The following is a 27,817-nucleotide window of genomic DNA, read 5'->3' as shown; positions in this document are numbered from 1 at the left end:
TATTGTTAAAGTCTAAATCAAAAATCAGATTAAAAGACCCGAACTACCCACTGTACATACTTTGTGTTTTGTCCCCCGCCCCCACCTGTGGTGTATGTCCCCACCTGTCCTACCCGCTGTACATACCTTATGTTTTGTTGTATTGTTCTTCCCATGATGGATGTATGTTTATCTTGTAGATAGTACTAGTTATTTGTCTGTATTATCTTGTAGATAGTACTAGTTTTTTTGTCTGTCTTACATGTAACGATGAATTGAGAATCAAGGACCCCAATTGAAATAAGCCAGTGGCTTTCTTGGGTTTTTATCCTGTTAGTTGACCTTGTATGTAATATGTACTTTCATGTACCTACTTCTGCAAATCTTCTAATAAAGTTTTCAATCAATCAATCAAAAAAGTAGCAGAAGTTTACAGAAGAGAGGACAGTTTTCTATCTCTGCTGTATCATTATTCTCTTCACTATCTGTAAGCGCAGGCAGAGTCATTATTTGTTTTTGGGACAATCCATTAGATGTTTGTGATGTTCCAGTGGAGCTTAGTCTAAACACGTACAGAATGCTCCTCTGCTGTAGAAAGTAAAGCTGTTAAAATCCCCTTACAGATACATTATTTCTATCAGTTTCTTCTGTTGCTGAATACAGTCAAGTTAAAGTTGTTGTAAAATAGCAAAAAGCAACAATCTATCAAAATCAGTATTCTGCTTTCCAGAGCATGCCTCGTAGTTGTGATTCGGGTCTCTGTGAAGCATTTTGTTTTTATTTCAGGCTCGAACATGCCACATATTTTTGTGGCTTTATTTTTGAATAAAATGGAACAGAAAAAAGAGTTGCTGAGATTATTGTTTTTCCAGGTCATTGATTTATCTTCCCACTCACTCTAGTGCACATGCTGTCATGCAAAGGTGTTTTGTTTTAAACATACTGTATGGAGGAGGAGAGACCATATAAAATCATGATGCCAAGTTCATGATGCCAAATCTCCCATCTGTAACTATGCTCTTCCCAATGGCTAGAGAATAAATTAACTGTCAACCATCTAACATGAATGATAGCATCTCCCATAAGGCCAATGATACCATGGCAACAACCTCCCACCTTATTCAAATTCCAGTGGTAGTGCTATTGTGAAATGATTGGCCTACAGGCAGTCACCCTAGACTGTTCACACACCTCTCTGTGCTGGAATGTTGAGTATGAATATTACATTTGTTTAAAATTCATATATAATATTTGTATTTATTTATGTTGGTCTTGAGTAAATGTTGAGCTTGCATAATTTTATTGTTATTCAAATTAAATGTGATTCTTCAAACATGAATGTGACATTTTTCTGTTTAACAGGACAATATCTAACTAACAATATACATCTCAAAAAATTTGAATATCGTGGAAAACGTATCCACTATCAAAGCAACCTGGGTTTCCCTAACACCTCAGCAGTGCCACAGGCTGATTGCCTCCATGCCACGCTGCATTGATGCAGTAATTTGTGCAAAAGGAGCCCAGACCAAGTATTGAGTGCATAAATTAACATAACAACTAACTGAAACAGTACGATCTGGCCATGACAACGAACCTAGCGGACACAGAGTCCTTCCACCAAGCCCTTATCTATCAAGGCGCCCCTTCTTGGACAACACACACAAGCCATTAAGGCCATCTCCGGTATGGGAAAGTTTCTCCGCCAAACCTGCACCAGCCAAAATATCTGTTTGGGGCAACAAGAAAAGGCCAAGATAAAGACATTTCAGAAAGTTTGAGAGACTTTTCAGCTGTTCTCAGTAGCCTCCGCAACTCATCTACCTCCCCCAGCCCAACCCCTAGCTCACCTCCATTTTTTTTGAATGAATGAATGAATGAATGAATGAATGGTCTTTATTGTCATTGATATAGTACAGGTACCAAACAACGAAATTTGGGAGGGGGGGCTCCCCTGGTGCTAGGAAAAAAAAACTAAAAACAAGAAGGGAAAAGAGCTGGTTCACATAAAATAAAGGCTATGTACACTATCCACTATACTATACTATACATATAAAACACTGTGCTGTACTCTATGCTATGCTAAAAGGTTTTGTGAACCTTTTGTAAACATCATCTATTCTTGACTTCTTTAACTACTACCACAAAACAGTTTAAGCCTTTGACACACAAAAGGATTACACTTTGCAGAAACAACAGGCACAATATTGGTCTTTCGTACAAATCCAGCCACAAGCCTGCTCCATTGATTTCAGATCAATTCCAAAGGGTCTTTCAAGTCGACCGATGCTTTGCAGACTAGTGCAGTACACAATAGTGCGTACCCATGGCTGGGAAACACGAAAGAAGAACAAGAGGAAGAACAACAAGGCTTGCTGAAATACAGCCTGCTTTTCCATAAGATGATATGGCATGAGCTATACTCAAAGAGTGCTCTGAATAATTGAGGTGCAGTGGGAAGGTATGAGATAGTCCATGTGAAAGAAGTTCTGACTTTGTTCTTCTCTTCTCACACCCACTCATCTCCTTCCAAACTGAGGCAATTGCCTCTCCTCTCCTCTCTACTGCGTGCTTCTTTTTTCTCTCTCTAGCCGTCTAGTGGCACTGCAAATACCAGAAGAGACAGCTATAAGTGAGTAAGTGAGTAAGTAAAGTCCTCAGCCTTCTTCAGCAATGACAGCTTTAGGCAGGCTCGGGGGGACTAGCGTTATTCAACAGCCGATGACGTGCTGGACCGAGTGAGAGACCGAGAGACCTTGCAAAGCAAGAGCCCAAAGCCCCAGTCACTTCCACTGTGGGGCGACTGTGGTTCAGGAGGTAGAGCTGGTGTCTAATGATCACAAGGTTGGAGGTTCGGCAGTTTGATCCCCGGCTGGCCATGTGTTGAGGTGTCCTTGGGGGGGGGGGGGGGTATGTGTTTCAACTGTCAATCAACTGATAGGGAGAGAAAAAAGAAATGTTGACATACACATCCAGTAACCCTGACCATGCGGTCAGCCATGCCACACTTTTGTTTTCAAGTGGGGGACCAAAGGTGCCTTGTCAGATTTGTCCGCCCCGTGATGTGATGAAAGGCACTGCCAGTTGCTGGATAAATAATTCACAAAGAAGAGGAGAAGGGGAGGAGGGGGGGGGCATCGTATGGTTAACCTCTGTCTTATGGCTTATGTTACAGTGGAACTCCGTGTCAGGGAGAGAGAGTTGTGACCAGCAGGTTAAATGCTAGAGTCATATCAGCATTGATAAACAACTGTCTTTATGTGTTCCACAGACCTAGTTGGAAATATCAACTACCCAGCTAATCTATCTATCTATCGTCCACAGTTAACCATCTTTAAACGTTTCTACTACCAAAATAAAACGTTGCAAGGCCACAAAGTTTCTTCTGGAACCGTAGTTTATTTTATTTGTATACATTAGGTGCGCTTGATTTCGCTCGCCTGGCGCATTAGAACCAATGGAATGGTGCCCTCCCAGAGCCACAGGCAAGCTAAATAAAGTGCAACTGAAGCATAAATACTGTTTCCACCCAGGTGTGATGTACTGTGGCTATAGAAAGTCAACACACCCCTTCACTTTTTCCACATTTTGTTGTGTTATAGACTCAATTAAAATTGGCATCAATCCACACACAATACCCCATAATGACAAAGTGAAAAAAAGTTTTTTTTTAAATGTATTAGAATTGAAACACAGAAATACATCATGTGCATAAGTCTTCACACCCTTTGCTATGACATTCTTAAAATTAACTAAAAAGCAAATAATCAACAGATCACTCAATACGTTGAATTGAGTCCATCTTAATGCAAGGATAATAGTTAATGTCATTTTGGAATCAATATCTAATCGATATCCATAGGGTCTCTGATTTGCATAGGAATCAATTACACACTGTGTGGATCAGGTTGTCATTATAAATTGAGAAAATGGAGAGGAACAAAACCGCTCAGGAATGCAACCCTGAGGCCTGGGGAGACTTGCAAAAATCTACAAAGTTGGAAAGGTAAAAGCACAGTCGATGGGACAACATCATCTCAGTCACTCTTGGTCTATAAGCAAAAATAATCGAGCACATGCAATGCAGTTTCTGCACCATCTCCCGTGTGAAGAATAATGGTAGCAGCATCAAGTAATGGGTATATTTCTCACTGGCAGGGACTGAGGAGTTTGTCAGGATCAAGAGAAAACAACTTTTCTGAGTTGGTGGTGACATCCTAATCTACACAGTGTGTAATTGATTCCTATGCAAATCAGAGACCCTGCATTAAGATGAACTCATGAGTGATTTGTTGATGACATTTTTGTATTTTAGCTAATTTTAAGAATGTCATAGCAAAGGGTGTGAAGACTTGAGATGAGGTATGAGGTATTTCTGTGTTTCAATTTTAATACATTGGCAGACATTTCTCAAAACTTGTTTTCAAAACTTTGAGTCAAAACTTTGTCATTATGGGGTATTGTGTGTGGACTGATTTATTTAGTACATTTTAAATTGAGTCTATAACACAACAACATGTGGAAAAAGTGAAGGGGTGTGTTGACTTTCTATAGCCACTGTACTGTTATGCCTTTTCTCCTGCCCGTTCCTTTGAGCATGATGTCATGACAATAAACTGGTAACACTGACCTAGATTCCAAGAATATCATCCAGTACATCAGCGGAACCGTTTTGACATGACCTCATGAAAAGGTGACATGACTCGCCTGAAAAGACCAAAGTAATCCCATTCCCTCATCTCAGCCCAGGAAAGATTTGTATCTATGATTCACTCGCAGCGAGGAAAATGACAACATATGTCATTTCTTTAGAAAGGTTTATAAGTGCAGAGTTGCCCTGTTCCGCAGGCGTTTTACCCCCCTCAATCCCACAACCGATGTCATCAAGGGTTGGTGTTTGATCGCAGTGCGGCTACCAGCTATTGATCGATCCTCTCACATCTCTCCCCCAGGCTCTTCAAAAGATGGCCCGTCAGCACCCAAGACATCCTGAGAAATACAATCACCTTGAACCTCCACCTTGATTTTGATCTATCGGCAATGTTTGGGCAACTAGCCAAGGCATGTCCTAAATGCGTCTCCTAAATGCCAAAGAATGTAAATGGTATAACCTGTGTTCATAACTGTCCATGTTACTCTTGCTATCTGTGATATTGTATGTGCACTGCCTGCGTTTTTATAGATTTTTATTTGGCAAAGACAGAGATTATGCATTTTATCATTAGCATTTCAAGTCTCTTCATGTACAGTCATTGTACTGTCTGAGACAGTTCTTCCCCTCCTCTTTCCCCCTATTTGAATAAGAGTGATGATGTGGCCTGGGGTGGTCCAGTGGTCTAGCACCACAGTCTACAGTGCACACATATTATGCTAATGTTGGCATGGGTTCGAATTTGGCCCATGCCCTGCTGACATGCCCTCTCCTCCTTACTTGTTTCTTCACTAACTCTATCCAATAAAATGAAAAATATGAGTGGGACTGTCCCACTCAGAAAAAAAGGAACCTTTAAAAAAAGGAATATGGGTGATGATGATGCAGTTCCCCTCAGGCAGGTTCTCAGAGAACAAACAGAGAGAAACGGATCAGCTAACCACACTGTGATTGTTCAATTACACGGTGGGGAAACAACCCACAATGCTTTTGGGTTGAACCTGGTCCCTCAGTGTCACCACAGTTTGTTTAAGAGGGGTGAAATTAATGCTAATTGCCACTGTGATACATCCACAGGATGTTGGTCTCATGAGGGCCTGAGCTGGCAGGTCGGACTGATGTCACCTCATGAATATTCATTATTGTAAGGCTAACTCTTCCTGACAGTGCCAATGACAAGAGTGAGAGAATAAACGAGTGGCAGTCTGAGAAGAATGATGGTGGGGGGAGGAGGGGTGGGGTAGTGATGGGGGAGAGGAGGTGATGCGCCGTATGGCCTGTTACCATAGCAATAGGTCTCCATCAGCCCACACACAACATCATTTGATACTGTTTTTTAACAGTTTCTGTTTTTTCCTCAGTTGCTCAACTCTTTCATCCTTGACCAGCTTTGTGAGAGGATTAATGTTGTTGAATAATGAGAACAAGAATGTTTTTGTTTTTTTAAATGGTTGTTTTCAGTAACAGCAAGGGAGAGATAGCGCTGTGTCACCAAGCTCATTCACAGTCAGACCTAATGACCTACAGTATCCTTAAGTATGCATATGGAATAAAATGTAATATTTTCTAAAAACGACAAAACACACAAAGGTTGTTTCAGTATGTTTACTTGATAATAATTTAGATGGTTACATAAAATGTTTTATTGCTCGATGGGATATTTGACGTGTTTTTATTTATTTATGTTGATGATGTACATATGAAACTGCAATCTAGTTAGGTGCCTTTCATTGCATTATAAGCACAACCCATGGTGAGCCTACCAGTCAAATATTGTACTGTAAGTAAGATTGTTCTTGTTGATATTTTCAGGTCAGACCCATCTTTCTTCCACTGCATAAAGAGCGCTCTGTGATATTTTTATATAATGTTCTGTATATTTTAAGATAATGTTATTACTCTTGTTGAATCCAGTGTTATGTCCAGGTTACCACAATAAACCTCACAATATTATACAATATTTTGTTATCTGTAGGATTATTCATTCAGGAGACATATGTTATTGAGTTATCCCTGTTGAACACAAATGATCTCATATTGTTTCCTCTATCTGCAAGTGGCTCCAGGCCACAATGAGTAATGAGCAGAAGAATATCGACTATCTCTGTGTGGCACATGTACTGTAGGCAAAGCGGCCCTATCTCAGTGAGGTCAAGGAAAGAGCAATGGATTTCACACCCGCCCTAATTTTCCCCTTAAAATGTCAGAGTCTGCAAGGACGTACCATTTGTGTCTAATTATTAGCCAACATGAATGGTTTCTGGAATTTAAACTGTGGGGGGAATCATTTCTTTCAAATTGTTGTTTGTGTCAGTGAGTGTTTTTTAAAGTGTATTATCCCCCAAGGATGGTTTCTATGTTGCATTGTATCTTCTTTCCTGTAAAGAAAAAGCCTAGTATTCTCAGAGCCATGGAGGTATGTCTACTGGAGAGCTGACACCTTGAATGTGACTGAAGATAACCGTGATTGCCATATTGGCTGTTCTACACTAGAGCTACAGGTGAAAACTACTAGACCTGGGTCTATCACACTCTATATGTGCATGGATCAAGGACTTCCTGACCGACCGCCCCCAGAGGGTGCGGGTGGGCCCCCACACCTCCACAGCCCTCAGACTCAGCACTGGGTTCCCCCAGGGCTGCGTGCTAAGCCCCATCCTCTACAACCTCTACACCTACGACTTCACCCCCGTCCACCCCAGCAACTCCATCGTAAAGTTTGCAGACGACACCACCGTGGTGGGATGCATCTCGGGGGGGGACGAGGCGGCGTACAGGGATGAGGTAGAGCAACTGAGCAAGCTGTGCAAGGTTAACAACCTGCTGCTGAACAAGTCAAAGACCCAGGAAATCATCGTAGACTTCAGGAGGAAAAAGTCCGAGATCCAGCCCCTGCTCATCGACGGAGAGAGCGTGGAGAGAGTCTCAACCCTCCGATTCCTGGGGATGCACATGCGGGATGACCTGACCTGGAAGGACAACACAAAAGCCACCATCAAGAAGGCACAACAGCGGCTATACACCCTGAGAGTCCTCAGGAAAGAACACAGCAAGCAGGAGATACTGGTGACCTTCTACCGCGGCGCAGTGGAGAGCATCCTCACCTACGGCATCTGCAACTGGTTCTCCAGCTGCACAACAGCGGAGAGAAATGCGCTACAGAGAGTCGTGAGAACAGCACAGAAGATCACCGGCGCCCCCCTCCCCTCTCTGGAAGAGCTGTACAACACACGCTGTCTCAGGAAGGCCTCCAAGATCTCCAGGGACCCGACCCACCCTGGGTACGAACACTTTACCAGGCTGCCCTCGAAAAGGCGGTTCAGGACCTTGGCCGCAAGGACAAACAGACTGAAGAACAGCTTCTACCACAGGGCCGTCCAGGCCCTGAACACAGCAAAGACCTAGGTTCTGGGCCCTGGACAGTCTGGACGGATTGATGGCAGCTGCTGGACTGAAAAAATCAGGTATAGTGCTGAGGCACAAACATGTACATTTCAAGCCTGCAAACTGCGACACTTTAAATAAATGTGAAATAACACTATTGTGCAATATGACAACCCTAGTCGTCTATCTGTACAGTATAGTATAGTGGATAGTGTACATAGCCTTTATTTATGTAAACCAGCTCCTTCCCTTCTTGTGATTTTCTTTAAAAGTTTTTTTTTTCCCTTTCCTAACACCAGGGGAGCCACCCCTCCTAAATTTCGTTGTTTGGTACCTGTACGGTAGCAATGACAATAAAGACCATTCATTCATTCGTTCATTCATTCATTCATTCAAAAATCTCATAGTATAGCCAATATGACAAAACGCTGTGTGACCATGTTTTAAATAGAGTTTCTGGATAATGGTAGTGAGTTATAGAGAGGCAAGGCAAGTGTAGCCTACTCATCAATCTCAGGCAAATAAATAGACAGTTACCTGTGATCTATGTCATGAATTGAACAATTTACTGAAAATGATGGCCGATCTTGAATCAACTCATGACATTTCTGTTTGTTTCCTGAACTGCCTTGGGTTTGAAATCCCAAATTCCAAGGCCTTAATCTGTATTCCATATAATCTCAGGAATTACATAACCTTTACATAATCCATTAACTCTGAGTTTGACCAGAGACAAATTGGGAATACACCTAGGGGCTGTTTCTTGCAATCAGAGACCACTTAGTAACTGATTCTCACGATTTGTTTTGCTGCATTGCAGTACTTGTTCTCTGCAAGACCTCTCAATGGGAGGGAGGGAGGGAGGGAGGGAGAGTAAACTGTCCAACACACTCTGAAATTTATGAAATACACATGCAGCTGTCTCACACCACACCATCTAAGAACTGGCAAAACATTACCCTATCCACTCTGTTCTGATGTCATTATTGCTATTTCATGTTCTGATGTTATCGTTGCTATTCCATGTGTAATACTTTGTCTGGAATTCAAAGAAGCAGTTCACAACCTCCCCCATTCCCAACCCCTAGGTTTAAATGAGCTTAAAGGTGTCTCTAGTAGCCTAAATAGTACCAAGTACCAAGTACTTTTTTCTTTTGAAGATCAGGAGGATTTATGATCCTTATGAATAAATAGACATGCATAATGATATCATTATCTTCAGGGGTATGTTGACACTAGGTGAGTCTGGTGGAAGTAGAAATCGGAGGATGGGCTCATTGTAATGCATGGAATGGAATGATGAATGATATCATGGTGAGAGATGGTTGACTGGGGAGGCGTGACCTACAGGAGGTCAGAGTATTGATAATACCTCCCTGGGGGTGGAATGCTTTGAGACTAATACAGTCTTGACAACAGCTTACCTGGAAACACTTAACCACCAGCACACACTGTGGTGTAGTCTAGAGTGGGCAGAATGACTTAGTTCCCTTTGTTGCATGATTATGTTATGGACAACATTTGGATCTATCTAAAAATAATATATAATTCATAATATCTCAAATAGATAATACCAATATAGTAAACAATAATGCAAATATCTTCTTTAGCTGATTTCACCATGTACTGTAGCTATACACAATCCATCTTCAGTCTAAACATCTGCCTCGGTTCATGTTTTATTAAACTTGATGACACGTGATCCTGTTTCTGATTCATTTTACCTAAGATCCAAAACAAATGTTACTGAGAATTCCCGAATTGCTGAATTCCCTGAGCTTAATCACAGCAGAAAACAGTGAGGCATCAGTTTGGAGACAAAACAAGACAGAGACACAGAGATATATCTGAGGCAATTAAATCCAGAGAAATAGTGGGATGGAAAAAGATTGAGAGTGTCACATTGTACATGTGGCCTTGCTCACTTAGAAAGCCGTAAGATTAAGGCCCAATCCCGATTCCCTTTTCTACCCCTACGGCTCATTTTCGAGTGCCACTCGCTTTTGAGCCAAGGCCTTGGAACAGAGCCACAAGCCATAGTGGTTGAAATCTTTCCCTATGAAATGGGACAACCCTTCAAGGCCCTGATATGTCATCAGTATTGTCATAGAAAAGCATTGACGCTCGTGATTCATTCACAACTTAAGTTTTACGCTATCAATCGATCAAACAAGTCATCAAATAAAAAAGAACAATGCTTCATTATCAGACCATGACAGAATAACAGTGCTCTGTAGGCTATTAACCTGTGCTCCTATCCTGCCAGTCTGCACTGATATAGGACAACAGTGCAACAACTTCGCGGCTGAACTTTAGTTACATGATTCGGGCATCATATGCCATTAAAGGGGGGAAATAGACATGTAAAAATGCATGACTATCATGCACAAATCAGCCTTAAAATATCTAACGTTAGATATGTACCCAAATTGTGGAATGCACTGCCAGTTTACATTAGGGATGCAACCTCAGCAAATATGTTAAAGTCAAGACTAAAAACCCATCTTTTTAATATTGCCTTTAAATGACTAAATAATTAAATTATGATTATATAATGATTGGAGCACTTTGAGCTGCAACGTTTGCAGGAAAAGCGCTATACAAATAAAAAGTTATTATTATTATTATTATTATTATCTGTTTACTGTAGTTATATTACAAAGCATTGAGATGGGACAGTTCTGGTATTTTTGCCACCAAAATGCTAACTTTGATACACTTGGGTATCCATAAACCATAAAAGAGTTTTACTGAAAAGAAAAAGGGAAACGGCTAGAAGCAATATATGAAATCTGTAGCTTTATGTCTATACACAGTAATGTATAAGAAAAAGGTTATTTAAACATGTGACAATGTGCTGTATGTTTCTACGTTGAACAGTTGTTGTAGAAAATGAACAAACAAATTAGTTTAATTAATTCTATTAATTTGATTAATTTCTATAATAAGTTGTTCTATGCTACTTGGAAGTTTTGAGTCATATTTCAACTTGTCTGATTGCGATGACATGATTTGTGATGAATATATGTCAACTCTACAATTTAATTATCCCCCCCCCCCCTCTCTCTCCAATGTCCTTATTCATGTTAAATACATCTGCTGGAGAAGGAATTCCTCATGAACCCCTAAATAGGTTTGCTGACAAAATGGACCCTGGCTATGGACTGTGAGGTCACAATTGCCAAAGTGATGACAACCATGTAGAACATGCAGCTGGAGTTCTAGAATCCAGCTAAAGTACACATGCCGTTCATTTACCTGCAATTCATCTGTGAAGAGCTAGATAGATAAACGTTATTCGTTCTTTTCCCCAAAAAATTTGAAGACATGAATCCTAGTGCGCCTATTCAATGGATGGCCTCCTTATATGTAGGAGATCTCCACAGGGATACCACTGAGGAAATGCTGCATGAGAAATTCAGCCTTTCTGGCCCGATCGTCTCTACAAGGGTGTGCAGGGACATGCTAACACAACAATCTCTTGGGTATGCCTATGTCAACTTTCAACAGCAAGCTGACGCAGAGCGTGCCCTGGACACCATGAACTTTGATGTCGTCAACGGAAGACCTATGCGCATCATGTGGTCTCAGCGTGACCCTTCTCGGAGGAACAGTGGGGTCGGCAACATCTTCATTAAGGATTTAGTGGAGACGTTCAACAGCAAGCACCTCTACGACACGTTCTCTGAGTTTGGGAGCATCCTTTCCTGCAAGGTAGCGTCTGACGCGAATGGTAATGCTAAAGGCTATGGCTTTGTGCAGTATAACACCCAGGAGGCTGCTGAGAGAGCGATTAAGAGACTCAACGGCACGTTATTGAACGGCAGAAAAGTGTTCGTCGGACACTTCCAATCGCGCAAAGAACAAGAGGCTGAACTCGGATCCAGGGCCGGAGAGTTCACCAACGTGTATGTCAAGAACTTCGGAGAGGATATGGACGACCGACGCCTTCAGGAGAGGTTTGAAAGATTTGGACCAGTCCTGAGTGTCCGTGTCATGACCGATGACGCTGGTAAATCCATGGGTTTTGGATTTGTCGACTTCGAAAGGCATGAGGATGCCAAGAGGGCCGTTGATGAGATGAACGGCCAGGAGCTAAATGGGAGGCGGGTCTACGTGGGCCGTGCCCAGAAGAGAGGAGAGCGCCAGATTGTGCTGAAGCGCCAGTTTGAGCATATAAATCAGGGCCACAGGACCAGATACCAGGTGTGTGTGTATATGAACAAACATATACTGTATCAGAAAGCTCATAATCTTGGTAAGCATTGTTGATGTATTTGAGGCATGAAAAACATCTTAGTAAAACACAGTTTCTCTCTACCAGGGTGTCAATCTTTATGTCAAGAACTTGCACGATTGTTTGGACGACAAGCAGCTGCACAAAGAGTTCTCCCACTTCGGAACAATCACCAGCGCAAAGGTGATGACGGAGGGCGGACGCAGCAAGGGATTCGGCTTCGTGTGCTTCTCCTCCCCCGAGGACGCCACCAAGGCCGTGACCGAGATGAACGGCCGCATCGTGGCCACCAAGCCCCTGTACGTGGCCCTGGCCCAGGGCAAGGAGGAGCGCCAGGCTCGCGCAACCAACCAGCACGTGCAGAGTACGGCCATTCCACAGGCCCAGAACTGTGCTGCACCGGACTTCACCAACCAGCTGGCTCAGCTGAGACCCACTCATCTCCTAGACACACCTCCTCAGCACTTCCAGAACACGCCCACGAACGCCATGTGTCCGTCGGCTACCAGGCCTAAGACCTTCAACGCTATGAAGGCCACGCCCTCCCTGGTTCCCCCTATGATGACCTCTCAGCGCGCGGGTCAGTATATTTAGTGAAGTAATCCTGCCCCAAAGAGCACTATCCAAACATTTGCCATAAATATCCCTTTGATTATGATTATCTTCCCTCTCAGCTACCCAGGCCTTGAGAAAGCACCCTGCCAGTGCAGACGCAGCTACAGCACGGATGCACACTGTGCCCCGTAACAAGTACACAGCTGGTGTACACCTCCTGCAGCACATGGCTCCCCAGCCACAGATCCCCATGCAGCAGCCTGCTATCCATGACCAGGAGCTTCGGACTGACTCCATTTTGGCTGCCGTTCCCCATGAGGACCTGAAGCAAATGATAGGCGAGTCTATTTGTTTGTTTCAATGAATCCCCCATTAGGTTAGTATAATTACTGTTACTGATATTTATTCTCCCCCTCCCTCCAGGTGAGCGTCTCTTCTCATCTATCCACAGCATGCACCCCAGCATCGCTCCCAAGGTCACTGGCATGCTGCTGGAGATGGACAACTCTGATCTGCTCCGCATGCTGGAGTCTCCACAGTTCCTGCGCTCCAAGGTGGACAAAGCGGTCGCTGCGCTGGAGGCCCACTGGGCTGAGGAGGCTGTACAGAAATCTGGCCACGTCCCAGTTTGAGTTTCAAGCGGCTAACGTGTAAAAAAGGAGACGCGGACTTTGAAACCTACTTCACCGATAACTATGCAAAACGAATAAATGACTTCATCACAAAATGAAATCGATTGACTCAGCTATGTCTAAAAAAAGGGTAAGCTGTACCTCGATGATGAATGTAAAAGCACTGGTTGGACCAGGCTACACGTGAACGCGCAAAACGGAGATTAGGGGTGAAAACGGAGCCAGAGCATACCTGTCAACATTGGGATTTGAAAATAAGGGATATTTTCCCGAAAATAAGGGATATCCCCGCACGCCCCCGGGCCCCCCCCCCCCCCCCCCCCCCCACCCCACCGTCCACAAACCATACCCCTTACATTCAGACAAGGGTACACACAGTCAATCCTAACATCACCACTAGACAACCATAGGATACCCCTTACATTTAGACAAGGGTACACACAGTCAATCCTAACATCACCACTAGACAACCATAGGATACCTCTTACATTTAGACTGTACACACAGTCAATCCTAACATCACCACTAGACAACCATAGGATACCCCTTACATTTAGACAAGGGTACACAGTCAATCCTAACATCACCACTAGACAACCATAGGAGACCCCTTACATTTAGACAAGGGTACACACAGTCAATCCTAACATCACCACTAGACAACCATAGGATACCCCTTACATTTAGACTGTACACACACAGTCAGTCCTAACATCACCACTAGACAACCATAGGATACCTCTTACATTTAGACAAGGGTACACACAGTCAATCCTAACATCACCACTAGACAACCATAGGATACCCCTTACATTTAGACAAGGGTACACACAGTCAGTCCTAACATCACCAATAGACAACCATAGGATACCTCTTACATTTAGACAAGGGGACACAGTCAATCAACCACCTGCTTCAGTGCAACAATAATTGGGTTAACAAGTTCCTATGATTAAGTTAAGTAAGTGACTACAGGTGATCAGAATCAGATACCTGGTTGAAAGTAAAATACTTTGAACATCCCTGCATATACCGGTATATACATGAAAACACAAAAGGGCATATCAATTCAGCACATTTATTTATACATTACTTAATAGATAGATAACAGTTGTTTTGGTTTAATAAGTGCTGCTATACAGCTCAACGGGGGGAAATGCGACATGAATTATATCAAAAAGCAGCACTATCATGCACAGATCACCCTTAAAACTTGTAAAGTAAATATCTAACATTAGACAGGGAGCAGACATTTATTGTTATGGCGTTCCGAAATACGATGTGACAGGAACGCTGGCTGTCCACGGCATTGGTCAACTACATGCTCAAATCCACCGCTCTCCATCAAAAATGGCACATCCATCAATAATATTACATAAGAACAAAGTTCTGCTCGGATTAGATTGCGGGTTGTTTTTGTTTAATAAGTGCCGCTATACAGCTATATCGTCATATACCATCAAGGGGGGGAAATGTTACATGGAACTAGGTCAAAACGCGCGACTATCATGCACAAATCAGCCTAATGACTTAGATAGATAACTTAACATTCAATATGTTACCATCATCTGCTGTCAAACGCCACAGCTAATCATTTATTTCTAAATAAAGAGGATTGTACCTCTCGGAAATGTAAATCGCGCTCCGATGTATTTCTATGGGAAGGCAGTGCTTGACGCTTCCATTGGACTCGGACGCCGGGATGCTCATGCAATCTCTGCGTTTGTTGCAGAGGAACTGGCACCCTGTGATTATCTCAGAATAATGGTACACTACTTGATCACAGGTTCTGAAGAATGTGATCAACATGGACATGCCCACTAATAGATCATCATGCCATGAATACAACCTGTACCGAATATGATCAACTACATGAAACCACCTTCTGTGTCATATGAGATACCCTCATATGACACAGAATGTGGGGGTGGTCTAGTGGATAGTGAGTTGGACTTGTGATCGGAAGGTTGTGAGTTCAAATCCCGCCTGAAGCCACACCACTACTAGTGTGCCCTTGGGTAAGGCACTTAGCCCTCAGGGGGAATGTCCCTGTAATTCGTAATTGTAAGTCGCTTTGGATAAAAGCGTCTGCTAAATGGCAAAATTAAATTAAATTAATTAATTAAATTAATTAATTGATAAACACGCAGATATGAGTGCTCCGGTGTCTTGCTCGGTAGTCTAATGGAAGTGCCCAGGTACCAGTCCTCTACTGCTAAACCCGAGCGCGCTCGACTATGGAACGCACAGCACCTCGGCATAATAGCGTTTTTTTATGCTTGTTGTAAAGAAAAGGTCTATAATGCATTGAAATGACATTAATAGGTGTCATATGCCATCAGACATGGAAATATGTCAATATGCGCGACTGTCATGCACAAATCAGCCTTTAACATTAGACACAGCACGTCAGCATAATAGCGATTTTTTTGTTATGCTTGTTATAAAGAAGGCCTATAATGCATTGAAATGACAGATAATAAAGATAATTATCATATTTTTTAAAATCTGAATTAATAAGTAATTACAGAAAAAGTTAATTACATTTGTGGCTGTCTTCCGCATTACATAGAGCGAAATCAGATTTCTGTAGATGATTCGCAATGCATGCTGGGTGGTAGGGGTATGGCTCCGAATGTAGTCTGGTCATGAAAAATCTCCAAACGAAGCCGTGGATAGCCCTCCCCCTTCCCCCTAGCCCTCGATGAAATATGAATTGGGACACCCCTACCCTAAACGTGAATGGGCAAAACGAAGCCGTAGGGGTGAAAACGAAGCTGTAGGGATGAATTGGGATTGGCCCTAGGCCCCTAAGTCTGAGAATATGAACTAATGGGACAGATGGGTTGATGGGTCCTGAAGCTGTTTAATATAAATGCTGTGAAACATCATGTAATTCATTGGCAAAAGACCAACATGACAACAACCTTAAACAATAGCCCCTATTTGTTTACATCCACATCAAAGACGCTATCATTTATGAGCTGGGCTTTGAAAATTGCCTGTGTATATCAATACTTATTCATCTTTGTCGTCTAATATCAAATCAACAATGAGCTGCATCAATGCCTGCTGCACCGGGTGAGTGGCACTCTGGTGATAAATTAAGGAATCAGCTCCATGTGGCGAATCAGGGGGTTTGTGTGGAATGTGAATTAGTCTGCAGATCAATAAACTATAAAGCATTTTAGTACACCTCTTCCCTTGTCGGCATGGAAACAAAAACACCTAATAGATACAAGGCTGAGCCACCCCCTTCACTCATAAGTCCCCATCACAGCCAAGATACAAAATCAAGAGAACATTTGCCACATTGGTTTGGATCACTACTAATCAATAACTGACTGAGATTCACATTCATTGGCACTTGTTTTATGGCTACTTCCTCAGCTTGCTTTAACATGATAAGTCAAACTGGCATGGTAGTACTATAATGCTATTGGAATGAAGCAACACAACTATGTCACCTACATCTATTTGCTTTTCCATTCAGCAAGATTAGTCATGGATTTCTCTCAAAGATCAGTTCAGGTAACACAATCTGAATGTCCAAAATGTGAAGCTTCCTCAGCTGTAAACAAGTGCTTCTCCTGACAATGCTAGGAGCCAGACTGAAAGATAGGTTTGGTTTGAATCTCATGTCATCTCTCAAGGTGTTCCCATCTAACAAAAATAACGTTGGACGATGGCTACAAATGTTTACTACAGTTACTGTTTTCATTGTCCAGTGCTCCGGAGCAAGTTCCTGACTAGGGTCATTTCAATACAACATTGTTTTATTCTGTTTATTGTTTTATTCTGGGTTTAAGGTGTTTTGAGGAAGAACTCAATCAACTGCAGATAAAGGCAACATCTTGAGAGGTGTGTCAATTTTAATGCATTTAACACAAACGACACAGTGTAAACATTCAGAGTGAAAAAGTGATTTTACCCAACAAAAACAAAATTGTGATTCACAACTCAAAAAACACTTATTAAGGCTTTTAGTTAACCATTTTTAACTGTCTTCTTTCTCACCTGCTGTGTGTATGAGCTCTGTGATGTTTCCCCATACTACTCTGTATTTCCTGTATCAGTCTGCTCCCTGTGTCCTGATTCTTAGGTCATGTTCTCACATGAAAGTCCGAATCAGGACCCGGAGCAAGTGGATGAGTTTACAACATTGTTGCATAAATTATTTCTCTGATTTGCGTTCTCACAGCCCATGTAAACGAAGTAACATACAAAGTAACATACGCAATCGAAGCAACAGACGTGGTAGTTGGTTGGTCAGAAATGTTTTAAATTGCCCGTTCGTCCCTCTCTTATCCAGATCAACACACATGCGCTGTTGTTTTCCTATGGACTGCCTCAAGCAGCGTTCTCACCAAAAGCGAAGCGAAGCAAAGTAATGGATGCGTCATTTGTAACCGGAGCGAAACCACCCTTTTCAAGCGGAGCATCCGTTGGTTCTTTGCTCCAGGAGCGACTTCGAATGCGCGTTCTCACCGCTCCAAACGACGCAGAGCAAACAAATTTTATCCTAAACTCTGATTCCAAGTGAAGCAAATGTTCTAGTGAGAACACACCCTTATTCTCATTCAATGGATCAGTCACACAAGTATGACTTAATAAGGGTGTGTTCTCACTGGAACATTTGCTTCACTTGGAATCGGAGTTTAGGGTCATGTTCTCACATGAAAGTCCGAATCGAGACCCGGAGCAAGTGGATGAGTTCGCAACATTGCGTATGTTACTTCGTTTACATGAAGGCCTGTGAGAACGCAAATTAGAGAAATATTTTATGCAACTATGTTACAAACTCATCCACTTGCTCCGGGTCCTGATTCGGACTTTCATGTGAGAACATGACCTGAGACAACCAAACAACCTTTTGACACAAGATTTGCGCCTAGCTATATCTGGGGTTACTTTCTCAAATGAATGACTAATGCATCACTGTGCATCCGTTCTTAGAGTGAAAAATCCAGGATGTAAAACTTTAAATAGATTTGAAATTAAACTCATCTATATTGGAATCATACACAATCATACACACAGTCATCAACAGATTAGTGCCATTCCTTGATTGACTCTTGAGTTGTTGAAAGACTGCAAGTAATATTTTTTTTTTTCTCCAGGCTGAATTTATGACGGCAGCTAATTTTCATGATGGTATAATTTCATCTGAAATACATTGGAATATTAACTTGTGTTTAAAGTTGTGTTCATTACTAGTAGATAAAAAAGTAGATGTACCGGTAGTGTAAAACAAGCAGTGCATTATACTTCAGGACATTTGGTGCCTGGAGGTACAGCACCAGTAACAGAGGTACAAACAGAGGTATTTGCCACTCCATTGTGAAATTCACAGATCTCTACACACCATGCTGATTTATTGTGTTCTACATAATCTTTTATAGATACTGTATCTGAAGACACCGTGGTACAGTACATGTGGATAAATCAATTACCAACTGTCTCATGTCCTAATTTGCTATGTACATGGCGAAATCCCTCATCTTTATCAGGCCATATAATTTGTATTGGATTACACATTAAAGGCTTATGTGTACAAATGTGGGATCTAGTGAAGACTGAAATCATCAGTCCGCCTCATCAGATTTGAATAATTGCAATGCCTCTTGAATACAAATGAACAATGTGTGGGTGGCACAGAAATAATACAGCAATCTATAAAGAAGGATCACAATGGCAGCTTAATAGGTGATTCGGCACTAGCTAATGTGGGACACAGCTAAATTACTAAACCCACGCTCCATTTTCTGAAAGCCTTGATTCAAATTTAAGGATCTCATCCAGAGTTTTCCCTTCAATGAAATTACTTTCCATTTGAACCAGAATCTGCCTCATTGAAGACATTCCAGGGTTCATCGGTTTTACGTTACTGGGATGATGTTGTTTTGTTTTGTTTGTTTGTCCTGGGTGCGTTTTACATTCTAATCAGAGCGTTTAGAATAAGTGCCAAGACAAAATGTACTGTGATGATATAATGTAATAATACTCTTTGGTTTGAAATCCTCTTACTCTCTATTTTATCCATCTAGAGTGTTTAAAAAGCTTTGTGCTTTTTACTCTTTGCCAACATTGTGCAGTGGCCAAAGTGATTCATTTCCATTATAACTTAATTTATCCATGATGGTATCTACTATCTACTGATAGTATTTACATTCATTCTGGCTTTTCTGCATTGTGTAAAAATTGCCCCTGTGAATTAACTGTGTGCGGTGCAGACCGACAATGTATTTTTAAGCTCAGAGTTGATAATCTGATTCAATGACTGTTGGGTAGAGATTGTTATTGATCTGAAGGGATTGCTATCCCAGATGAGAGTACTACCATATAGGAAACACAATGATTGTAACAATCAGAAACAACATTAACTTTCCTCATATACGGTTAATGTTTTGTTACACAGCTGGAACCCGGAGTTGCTGCAACTCCACTGCTTGTGTTGTGAAAGGAAAAGTGTTTCCTGTGTTTTTGTATAAAATCACAGGCTTTCAATTCAAACCAAAACAAGCTACTAGGGCCTTCGATTCACAATATCTTATAATAAGATTCTTATTCATCCCTGAGGGGAAATTGTTACTGGGCATTAAACGTGTGTATATTGTTATTGTTTTGCTACAGTACATACAGTATATTGTACAGTATTTGTCAGGGACGTGCACAAGGGGGACGAAAGGGGGCAACAATCCTGCCCATTTGCCCTGCCATTCACAAAGCACCTGCCCTTACATAGGGTGTGTCTGTGCATAAGTCTGTGCAAACCCCTGGTATTTGTTATGTGACAAACAAAATGTATAAATAATGGTTCCCACTGCCTGACTTTGTAAACAGCCGTTTAATGACGATGGATACCTTATGTTAAAATATGGAACATATCAGATTAGATTAGATTCAAGTCAGTACCAGACAAGGAGATACAGTTTAGCATCTAAACAGAAGTGCAAATGGTGATACATGATATAAAAACATGACAATGATAGTGATAGGTACAGTATGGCAAGTACGGTAGTTAACTGAATGATACTAATAGTCACTAATAATGAGCTAAGCACAAGACTGTGTTCTACAGGTATCTGCAGGGTCTATGAATATTGCTGTTACGGTTATATTGCACAGCCATAACAACCAGATCCATTTAAATTAATTGAAATAAACAAAATGTCTGTGTGTGTAATCCGACCAACGAAAAACATGCTACTGCCAGGATTTATTGTCAGTATTGTTTAAGATCTTGGATCCCAGGTTACATAATTATCAGAGCTCATAATTGTGGTAAACGAATTACAAGGAGGCACGTCTGCGAGGGATTGAGAGGACTAATTTTCTAAGAACATCAAAAGACAGTGATACCTTCTGGCTCTGTGTGAGGCTTTGAAGTCTCCATGCTAGGTCCAAAGCATTAATATTGCTTTCATGTTACACAGGCACCAGATTCGGTTTTTAAGAAAAACCAAACCTCACTGTTACTGTCATTCAGAATGGCTTTAAAAAGAAGCATTTATGTGGCCTGGGGTGGTCCAGTAGTCTAGCACCATGGTCTACAGTGCACACATGCCCATGTTGGCATGGGTTCGCATCCAGCCATGACATGCCCTTTCTCCCTTACTTTCCTGTCTGTCTTCACTATATCTGTTCAATAAAATGAAAAATATGAGTGGAACTGCCCCACTCAGAAATTATAACTTTAAAGAATATTTACCAATTATTACCAGGGCAGGAAAGAGAAAGACAACCGAGATAGATACAAGCTAGTTTTAGCTTTATGGAATAATTTGAAGTGGAAGAAAGTTTGAAAGAAATTGACCACAACTTGTTACAAACTCATTGCATCTTAATTTTCGAGAGTTTGGAACCCAAAGAATATTGTTTCTTTGTATCCATGGAAGACTGCTGGCTATCATTAGCATTAATTAGATACTTCAGATGTCACTGGCAGAAGAACTAGTTTGGAAAGATGATAGAGTATACTTATCCAAGTGCATTACATTATCAAATTACTGAACAAATCTATCTATTACATATCGGCAGAAGGCAGTTTGACTGTAACGTTCCTGACTAAAACATCAGGGGCCGGTTTCAGAGACAAGGCTTAAGCCTAGTCCTGGACTAAATCACACTTTCAATGTAAAATCTCCATTGAAGATGTTTTTTAGTCTAGGATTAGGCTTAAGCCTTGTCTGTGAAACCGGCCCCAAGACAATCAAGATTAAGTCTAGATATTCATACATTTTAAAACTTTCTTTGCTAAATCCATACCAACCTAATTCGGCAATGTCATGAAGATTATCAATGTTTGTCTCTTTTGCGTTTTAGGAGCTGTAACTGAGAGGAGAGCTGGGCCTGAAGCAGACAATTAACCCGTCACAACATTTCCCCATAGACATCTTTCTTCACCACCTCTATCACCTGAGGGGTCTTTCCTAGACTAACGCTAGTGGTAAAATCAACCTCATCTGGACCAAAGAGGAATTATATGAAAAACAGAGCAATGAAAAAGACAATTGCATATTGAGTTGTTCACAATAATGTACATACTTCTTATAGTGGTTTATATTTTATTCTCAGTCTTCCTAAAACTCAACTCTCAAACATACCACAATGACTTAAGGCCAACCCACTGAAATAAACATAATAACATTCTCAACTATCCAATCCACAAATAAATACTATTAAACCATTTCAATAAATAGAACAGATGAACCTACAAAACATATACAAGGAGGTACTATGGTAACATACCATTCATACTACAGTAACATACCAACATGTAGGGGTCCAAACAAGCCCATATGCACGCAAGCATGAATCCTATTGAACATTAATACATTCTAACCACTGTCCACTTGCTGATTTTTAACAAAAACATGAGAACGCACGCACGCACGCACGCCCGCCCACCCACCCACCCACCCACCCACCCACCCACCCACACACACACATAAATACTATTGAACATAAACAGATTAACATAAACAGATTCTGGTTTCCCACTGCTCATTTGTGGTAGGGGTGCAGGGGCTTGGTCCTTGCCCTCTTAGAGAGTCCAACCCTTATGGGACGTGAGCAGGTTCTCAGAGGCTCCAACCTTGCTTTGGGCTGCTCAGGTGGTCCTGAAGACAAGGAGACAGAATGCATCTCTCTCAGTGTGTGAGCAGGCTACCACCTGCTTGCCAGACTGAACTGTAGCCCCAATTATTAATTATTAGATTAGGTTTAACCCTAACTTTAACCCTAATCACAGCAAACCCTACGATTAACTTGTTTAATTGTTTGACAGCCCTAGTTACTACACAAGTGTTGTGTAATTCCACTTGTAATAACAGAAAACCTTCAACTCCATTACTATGCAATTGCAAAGCAATTACTTACAGTATGTCCGATGTTAATACAATGTTACTAATGTAGTTATAGTTATTACACAGGTGTAGGGCAAGAGAACTTTCTATTCCACATGTTACAGCTGTGTTAACTACTAGGGGGAGAGTGAGTTGGACTGGTGATCAGAAGGTCATGACCCACCTGGGAACACCACCACTAGTGTACCCTTGAGAAAGGCACTTAGCCCTAAATTACTCCAGGGAGACTGTCCCTGTGATCTCTAATTGTAAGTCGCCTTAGATAAAAGCGTTGATTAAAATGTAAATGTACTTTGGTTCAACTGGTCCTCTGATATGGTGAAGGAAGGAGACCACAGTTTGCCTCTCTCTTCTGGCTCCCTGGGATCTGAGAAGATAATATCAACAGGTCAAGACAGGATAATTCAGTCCATGCTTTCATTTTCATAATTATGTTTTTATGATTTAGCAGCAGATCATTTTGGATGGATTAAAAGTGAAGCTGAACAACTTGAAAACAAATGTATGTTTCATCAATAATATCATTTATAATGCACTCCTCAACAATCATTTCTTTGCATTCGTGTTTTATCAACAAACATGTTTTCTGAGTGGTTTCTTTATGTAAGATCAAAAAACTGAACATCTATAGTGATATGTGGTTCTGACCATGTACCACACCAACCTTTCTGCTTCACTGAAGCATACATGGACTCCTCTCCCTCTGCAGTCTGATGGCTGCAGTCTAGAGGCACTTCCTGCTCACTGTCAAGGCTCTCTGTGGTGCATGTAGTTTCTGGTTCTGCTTGATCAGTTTCCAGAGTGAGGTCATCATCTCTATGTGGTTCTGGCTCCACTGCCTCTGTGCTCGGATAGCCACTGCTACGTGCCTTGCCCTCATCATCAGGTCCAGTATCCCCAACATTGCTTAGTTCAGATGCTGCTGCTCCGTCCGACGATGAGTCACCTGTCTCATTGCTGATCTCAAAATACAAACCTAGTTCCTCAATTACCATGTCGAACTTTTTCTTCATTTCAAAATTGGGAACTATGAATGCGTTGTTTTCAGATATGGGAAGGTCCTTGAGTGTGGCTATAGTTGAGGAGGTGAGACTGGAGAGTTCTGGTTGAGGGGGGAGGTCAAACTTGTGGGCTCCATGGAAAGCAGGGCCAGCCTGTGCTACACTGACTGGTTGAGGAATTTGAGGTGAGATATACACAGGGATTTCATTAAACCTGGAATGACCACAATGGAAATATCCCATAGCCTCCTCCTGTTTGTATTCTCTCTCTAATATCTCCTTGTTATCACTCTCTCCCTCAGGCATGTTACTATGTCGTTGGGGCTCAGCTCTAAACACTTGAATGGTTGAGCTGTGGAGGAGAGGGCTGTGCTCCAGGGCATTGGTGTCAAGAGAGAGCTGGATCTTTTCGAAAGTGTCAAAAACCACAGGGACGTAGTCAGAGACGGTGCGTGCAGATGGTACAGCTGATGTATCCCCCTTGCAGCTCTGAAATGTATCGTCGTCTCCAGTGTTTGAGTATGTTCCTGGGACCACAGCGTCATTAGGTATTTCATCTGCATCTGAATTTGCTTCATTTCCCTCTACAGCTTCAAAACACTCTGCAGGACCCAGACCACTGCTGGGAAGTGGTTCCTGATGATAGATCTCCTTATTGACTATGGCAGGTTCTGCTGTGATGCAGCAATGCTGTTCCAAGGCTGACTGACAGGTGTCCTCGTTTTGATCTTTAGACCTATTCTGTGTTCTGCTTTGGGCCTCAAAATGACCAGACAGCTCCAAACTAGCATTCTCCTTTCTGATGTATTCACGTGAACTGAGGGCAGAATCTGCTGGTAGTGGGGAGAGAGGAGCTTCGAAATCTCCCACTGATGAAAATAATGCAACACCTGAGGTCATATCAGAGGAAACGGGCTTCACCTGAGGGGCTCTGTCAACATCAGAGCAGATTGTGGGTTCAGTGACACTACTTGCTGTATTATTAGCTTCATCAACTGGTTGGAGCTCAGCTCTAAACACTTGAATGGTTGAGCTGTGGAGGAGAGGGCTGTGCTCCAGGGCATTGGTGTCAAGAGAGAGCTGGATCTTTTCGAAAGTGTCAAAAACCACAGGGACGTAGTCAGAGACGGTGCGTGCAGATGGTACAGCTGATGTATCCCCCTTGCAGCTCTGAAATGTATCGTTGTCTCCAGTGTTTGAGTATGTTCCTGGGACCACAGCGTCATTAGGTATTTCAGTCATAAACGTCCCTGTTCTGTCTCTGTAATTACCTCGAAAGGCCTCCTCAGGGGTCCCGTCTCCAGGAGCAGCTTTAAGAGGTTGGTGGAATGTGTCATCGTCTTGGTATAACTCTTCATCAACAAAGTCATTTTCCCACTCATAAGCTGAGGTCCCGATGACACCCATGTTTAACATGCTTTCTTGAAATATCAATCCCAGATCTTTTTTCACTGAATCAACATCCCAGAGCAGCTCGCTCTCCTTAGCCTTTCCACCATTTCCCTCTATGATACTTTCCACCATGGATCGCTGGTATGAACAACTTGCAATCCTGTGTGTCATCAGGTGATCTAGACTGGTATGAAACTGGTCAGCTGGATCCCATCCCTCACACAGGTCTGAATCTGAATTTGCTTCATCTGAATTTGCTTCATCTGAATTTGCTTCATCTGAATTTGCTTCATCTGAATTTGCTTCATCTGAATTTGCTTCATTTCCCTCTACAGCTTCAAAACACTCTGCAGGACCCAGACCACTGCTGGGAAGTGGTTCCTGATGATAGATCTCCTTATTGACTATGGCAGGTTCTGCTGTGATGCAGCAATGCTGTTCCAAGGCTGACTGACAGGTGTCCTCGTTTTGATCTTTAGACCTATTCTGTGTTCTGCTTTGGGCCTCAAAATGACCAGACAGCTCCAAACTAGCATTCTCCTTTCTGATGTATTCACGTGAACTGAGGGCAGAATCTGCTGGTAGTGGGGAGAGAGGAGCTTCGAAATCTCCCACTGATGAAAATAATGCAACATCTGAGGTCATATCAGAGGAAACGGGCTTCACCTGAGGGGCTCTGTCAACATCAGAGCAGATTGTGGGTTCAGTGACACTACTTGCTGTATTATTAGCTTCATCAACTGGCTTTTGACTGAAGCCTGCTGGAAGTGTCTCGGTTCTCTGTTCACCCAGTGAATCACCCAGTTCACACACAGTTTCAGCTGTCATCTTGCCAGTGGCATGCCCCCAAGTCACTTCATGGAGATGATTATGCTTAAGACCCCTATTGATTGCAGTCCCATTACTCAGTAAATTACTGTCTAATACGACATCACAAGTGACAATGGGGCCACCGTCTCCATATTCAACTGTCTCAGCTGTGGAAGAATTATTATGCAGCATGCAGTCCTTATCTTCAGCTTTTGTTTCTCCATCACAGACATTTGCATTTTCTTTCACATTATTCTCCCATCTGGCTGCGTTTCCCTTGCTTTTCTCCACTCCAACTAAGTCTCCAAAAGGGTTCATTTCAGCGTGATGAGAGTGAGTGATATAGTCTCTGCAATCACCAAGAATGAATGTGTAACCCCTGGCCTCCCTTTCACTGGGGATATTCGGATTGAGTCCATGTTCATCCTCGTTTTGACTAGGCCTATTATGTGCACCTTCAGGAGATCCACTGCCTACATGATAAATGGCTGTGTCCAGTGCCACATTTTCACAGGCACAACTGGGCTCTTTCGTATTGTCACTCTCACTAGAGCTATGACAGGTTACTGTGGTTTGAGGGTCACCGTTCTGTTCAGACACTGCTCTAGGTGCTGAGGGACTTCCAGAGGAATTGCATTCAGGTGTTTTCTCGGGCTGATCAGAAATGTGACCTGAGGAGGAGGTATCATCAATTTGTGTGTCATCGAAAGTGTGAGGCTTTGCTGACGCATCGTCAGCGTCATCTCCATGGTGAAAGCTGTAAGACTCGCCTGTTCCACTCGGTTCTCCCTCTGCACTGTTAACAACACTGACTTCATATGACACTGCGTACATCTGATTATCCCTGGGAGCTTCACTCTCTTCAGTGATGCTGTTCGCGTTTGTGTATTCTTCACATTGATATCCTGTGTATTTTACATATTCATGGTCAAATTGAACTCTATGTCTACGGTTTTCCCATGAAGTATTCAGAGGTGTTGTGACATCATCACCTTTCTTCCGGTGAGTCAAGAATTGTGGAAACTCAAAATGAATTTCGTTGTTTGTTATTGTGCAATCTGTCCTCGGTCGTTTAGGAGACATTGAAACTGAAGCAGTATCTCTCTCAGTCGCAAACCAGGTGCCTTGAGTGATTTTATCCATTCCTTTGCTCATCTAAAGCCAAAATAACAAAACAGTTGTTAGCCTAGTATTTTTAAATATATTGTGGTACTCTAGGCTATGATTTTATTCTGACTGCACAAATGTTTTGTTTTTTAGAGTCGTTTGGTAGGCATAAACTGTTGGCCTAAATTATTCATTTTGCATGCTGAACAAACAGACTGATTATGATGATTGAATTTCAAGCCAAAGGCAATGTAGTGTAACTTCTTGTTTAGGCATGGTTGTTGAATTATGTAGGCCTATAGGCCTAGACATAGAGCAAGTACAGTAAAGCAGGACAAATAAATGTAATATCTGACAACCTTGTGCTTTGAATGCTCTCTTGTATTCTTATTATTCTTATTATTTATTTAACAGCAACCCTAACCATTTACAGCAACCATTTATGTATAGATCAGATACACCCTGTAAATCAATTAAAACATTGTGATTATCCCAGTTACTTACCTTTCAGTGAGAGGAAAACTGAACAGATCACAAGGAATCCAACCACAAACCTTCAAATCAAAAACATAATCTTCAGTTAGTGGATACTAAATCAACTACTTCTCCATACAGCAGGCGAGGAACAGCTGAGTTAAACAGAGTAAATTATATCTGATTTCCTTTGCTCTCATATTATTCATTCGTAATTGAGCTGAGCA

General features: G+C 42.0%; 1 protein-coding gene across 1 annotated transcript; it reads left to right on the top strand.

Annotated features, from left to right (window-relative positions):
* Positions 1-11,341: 11,341 nt before the first annotated feature.
* Positions 11,342-21,807, top strand: LOC308151737 (polyadenylate-binding protein 1A-like; the record flags this gene model as incomplete). Its single annotated transcript, XM_080524646.1, has 3 exons — positions 11,342-12,220; positions 12,339-12,615; positions 21,764-21,807. 3 exons carry the CDS (start codon positions 11,342-11,344, stop codon positions 21,805-21,807), a joined length of 1,200 nt encoding a protein of 399 aa, XP_080380772.1.
* Between the last annotated feature and the right edge of the window lie 6,010 nt (positions 21,808-27,817).

The sequence above is a fragment of the Nansenia antarctica genome (genome assembly GCF_963989245.1).
Source record: "Nansenia antarctica genome assembly, chromosome: 1".
In the NCBI taxonomy this organism is placed as follows: domain Eukaryota; kingdom Metazoa; phylum Chordata; class Actinopteri; order Argentiniformes; family Microstomatidae; genus Nansenia; species Nansenia antarctica.
The sequence above is the reverse complement of the archived record's forward strand: the minus strand, read 5'-3'. Positions and strand labels throughout refer to the sequence as shown.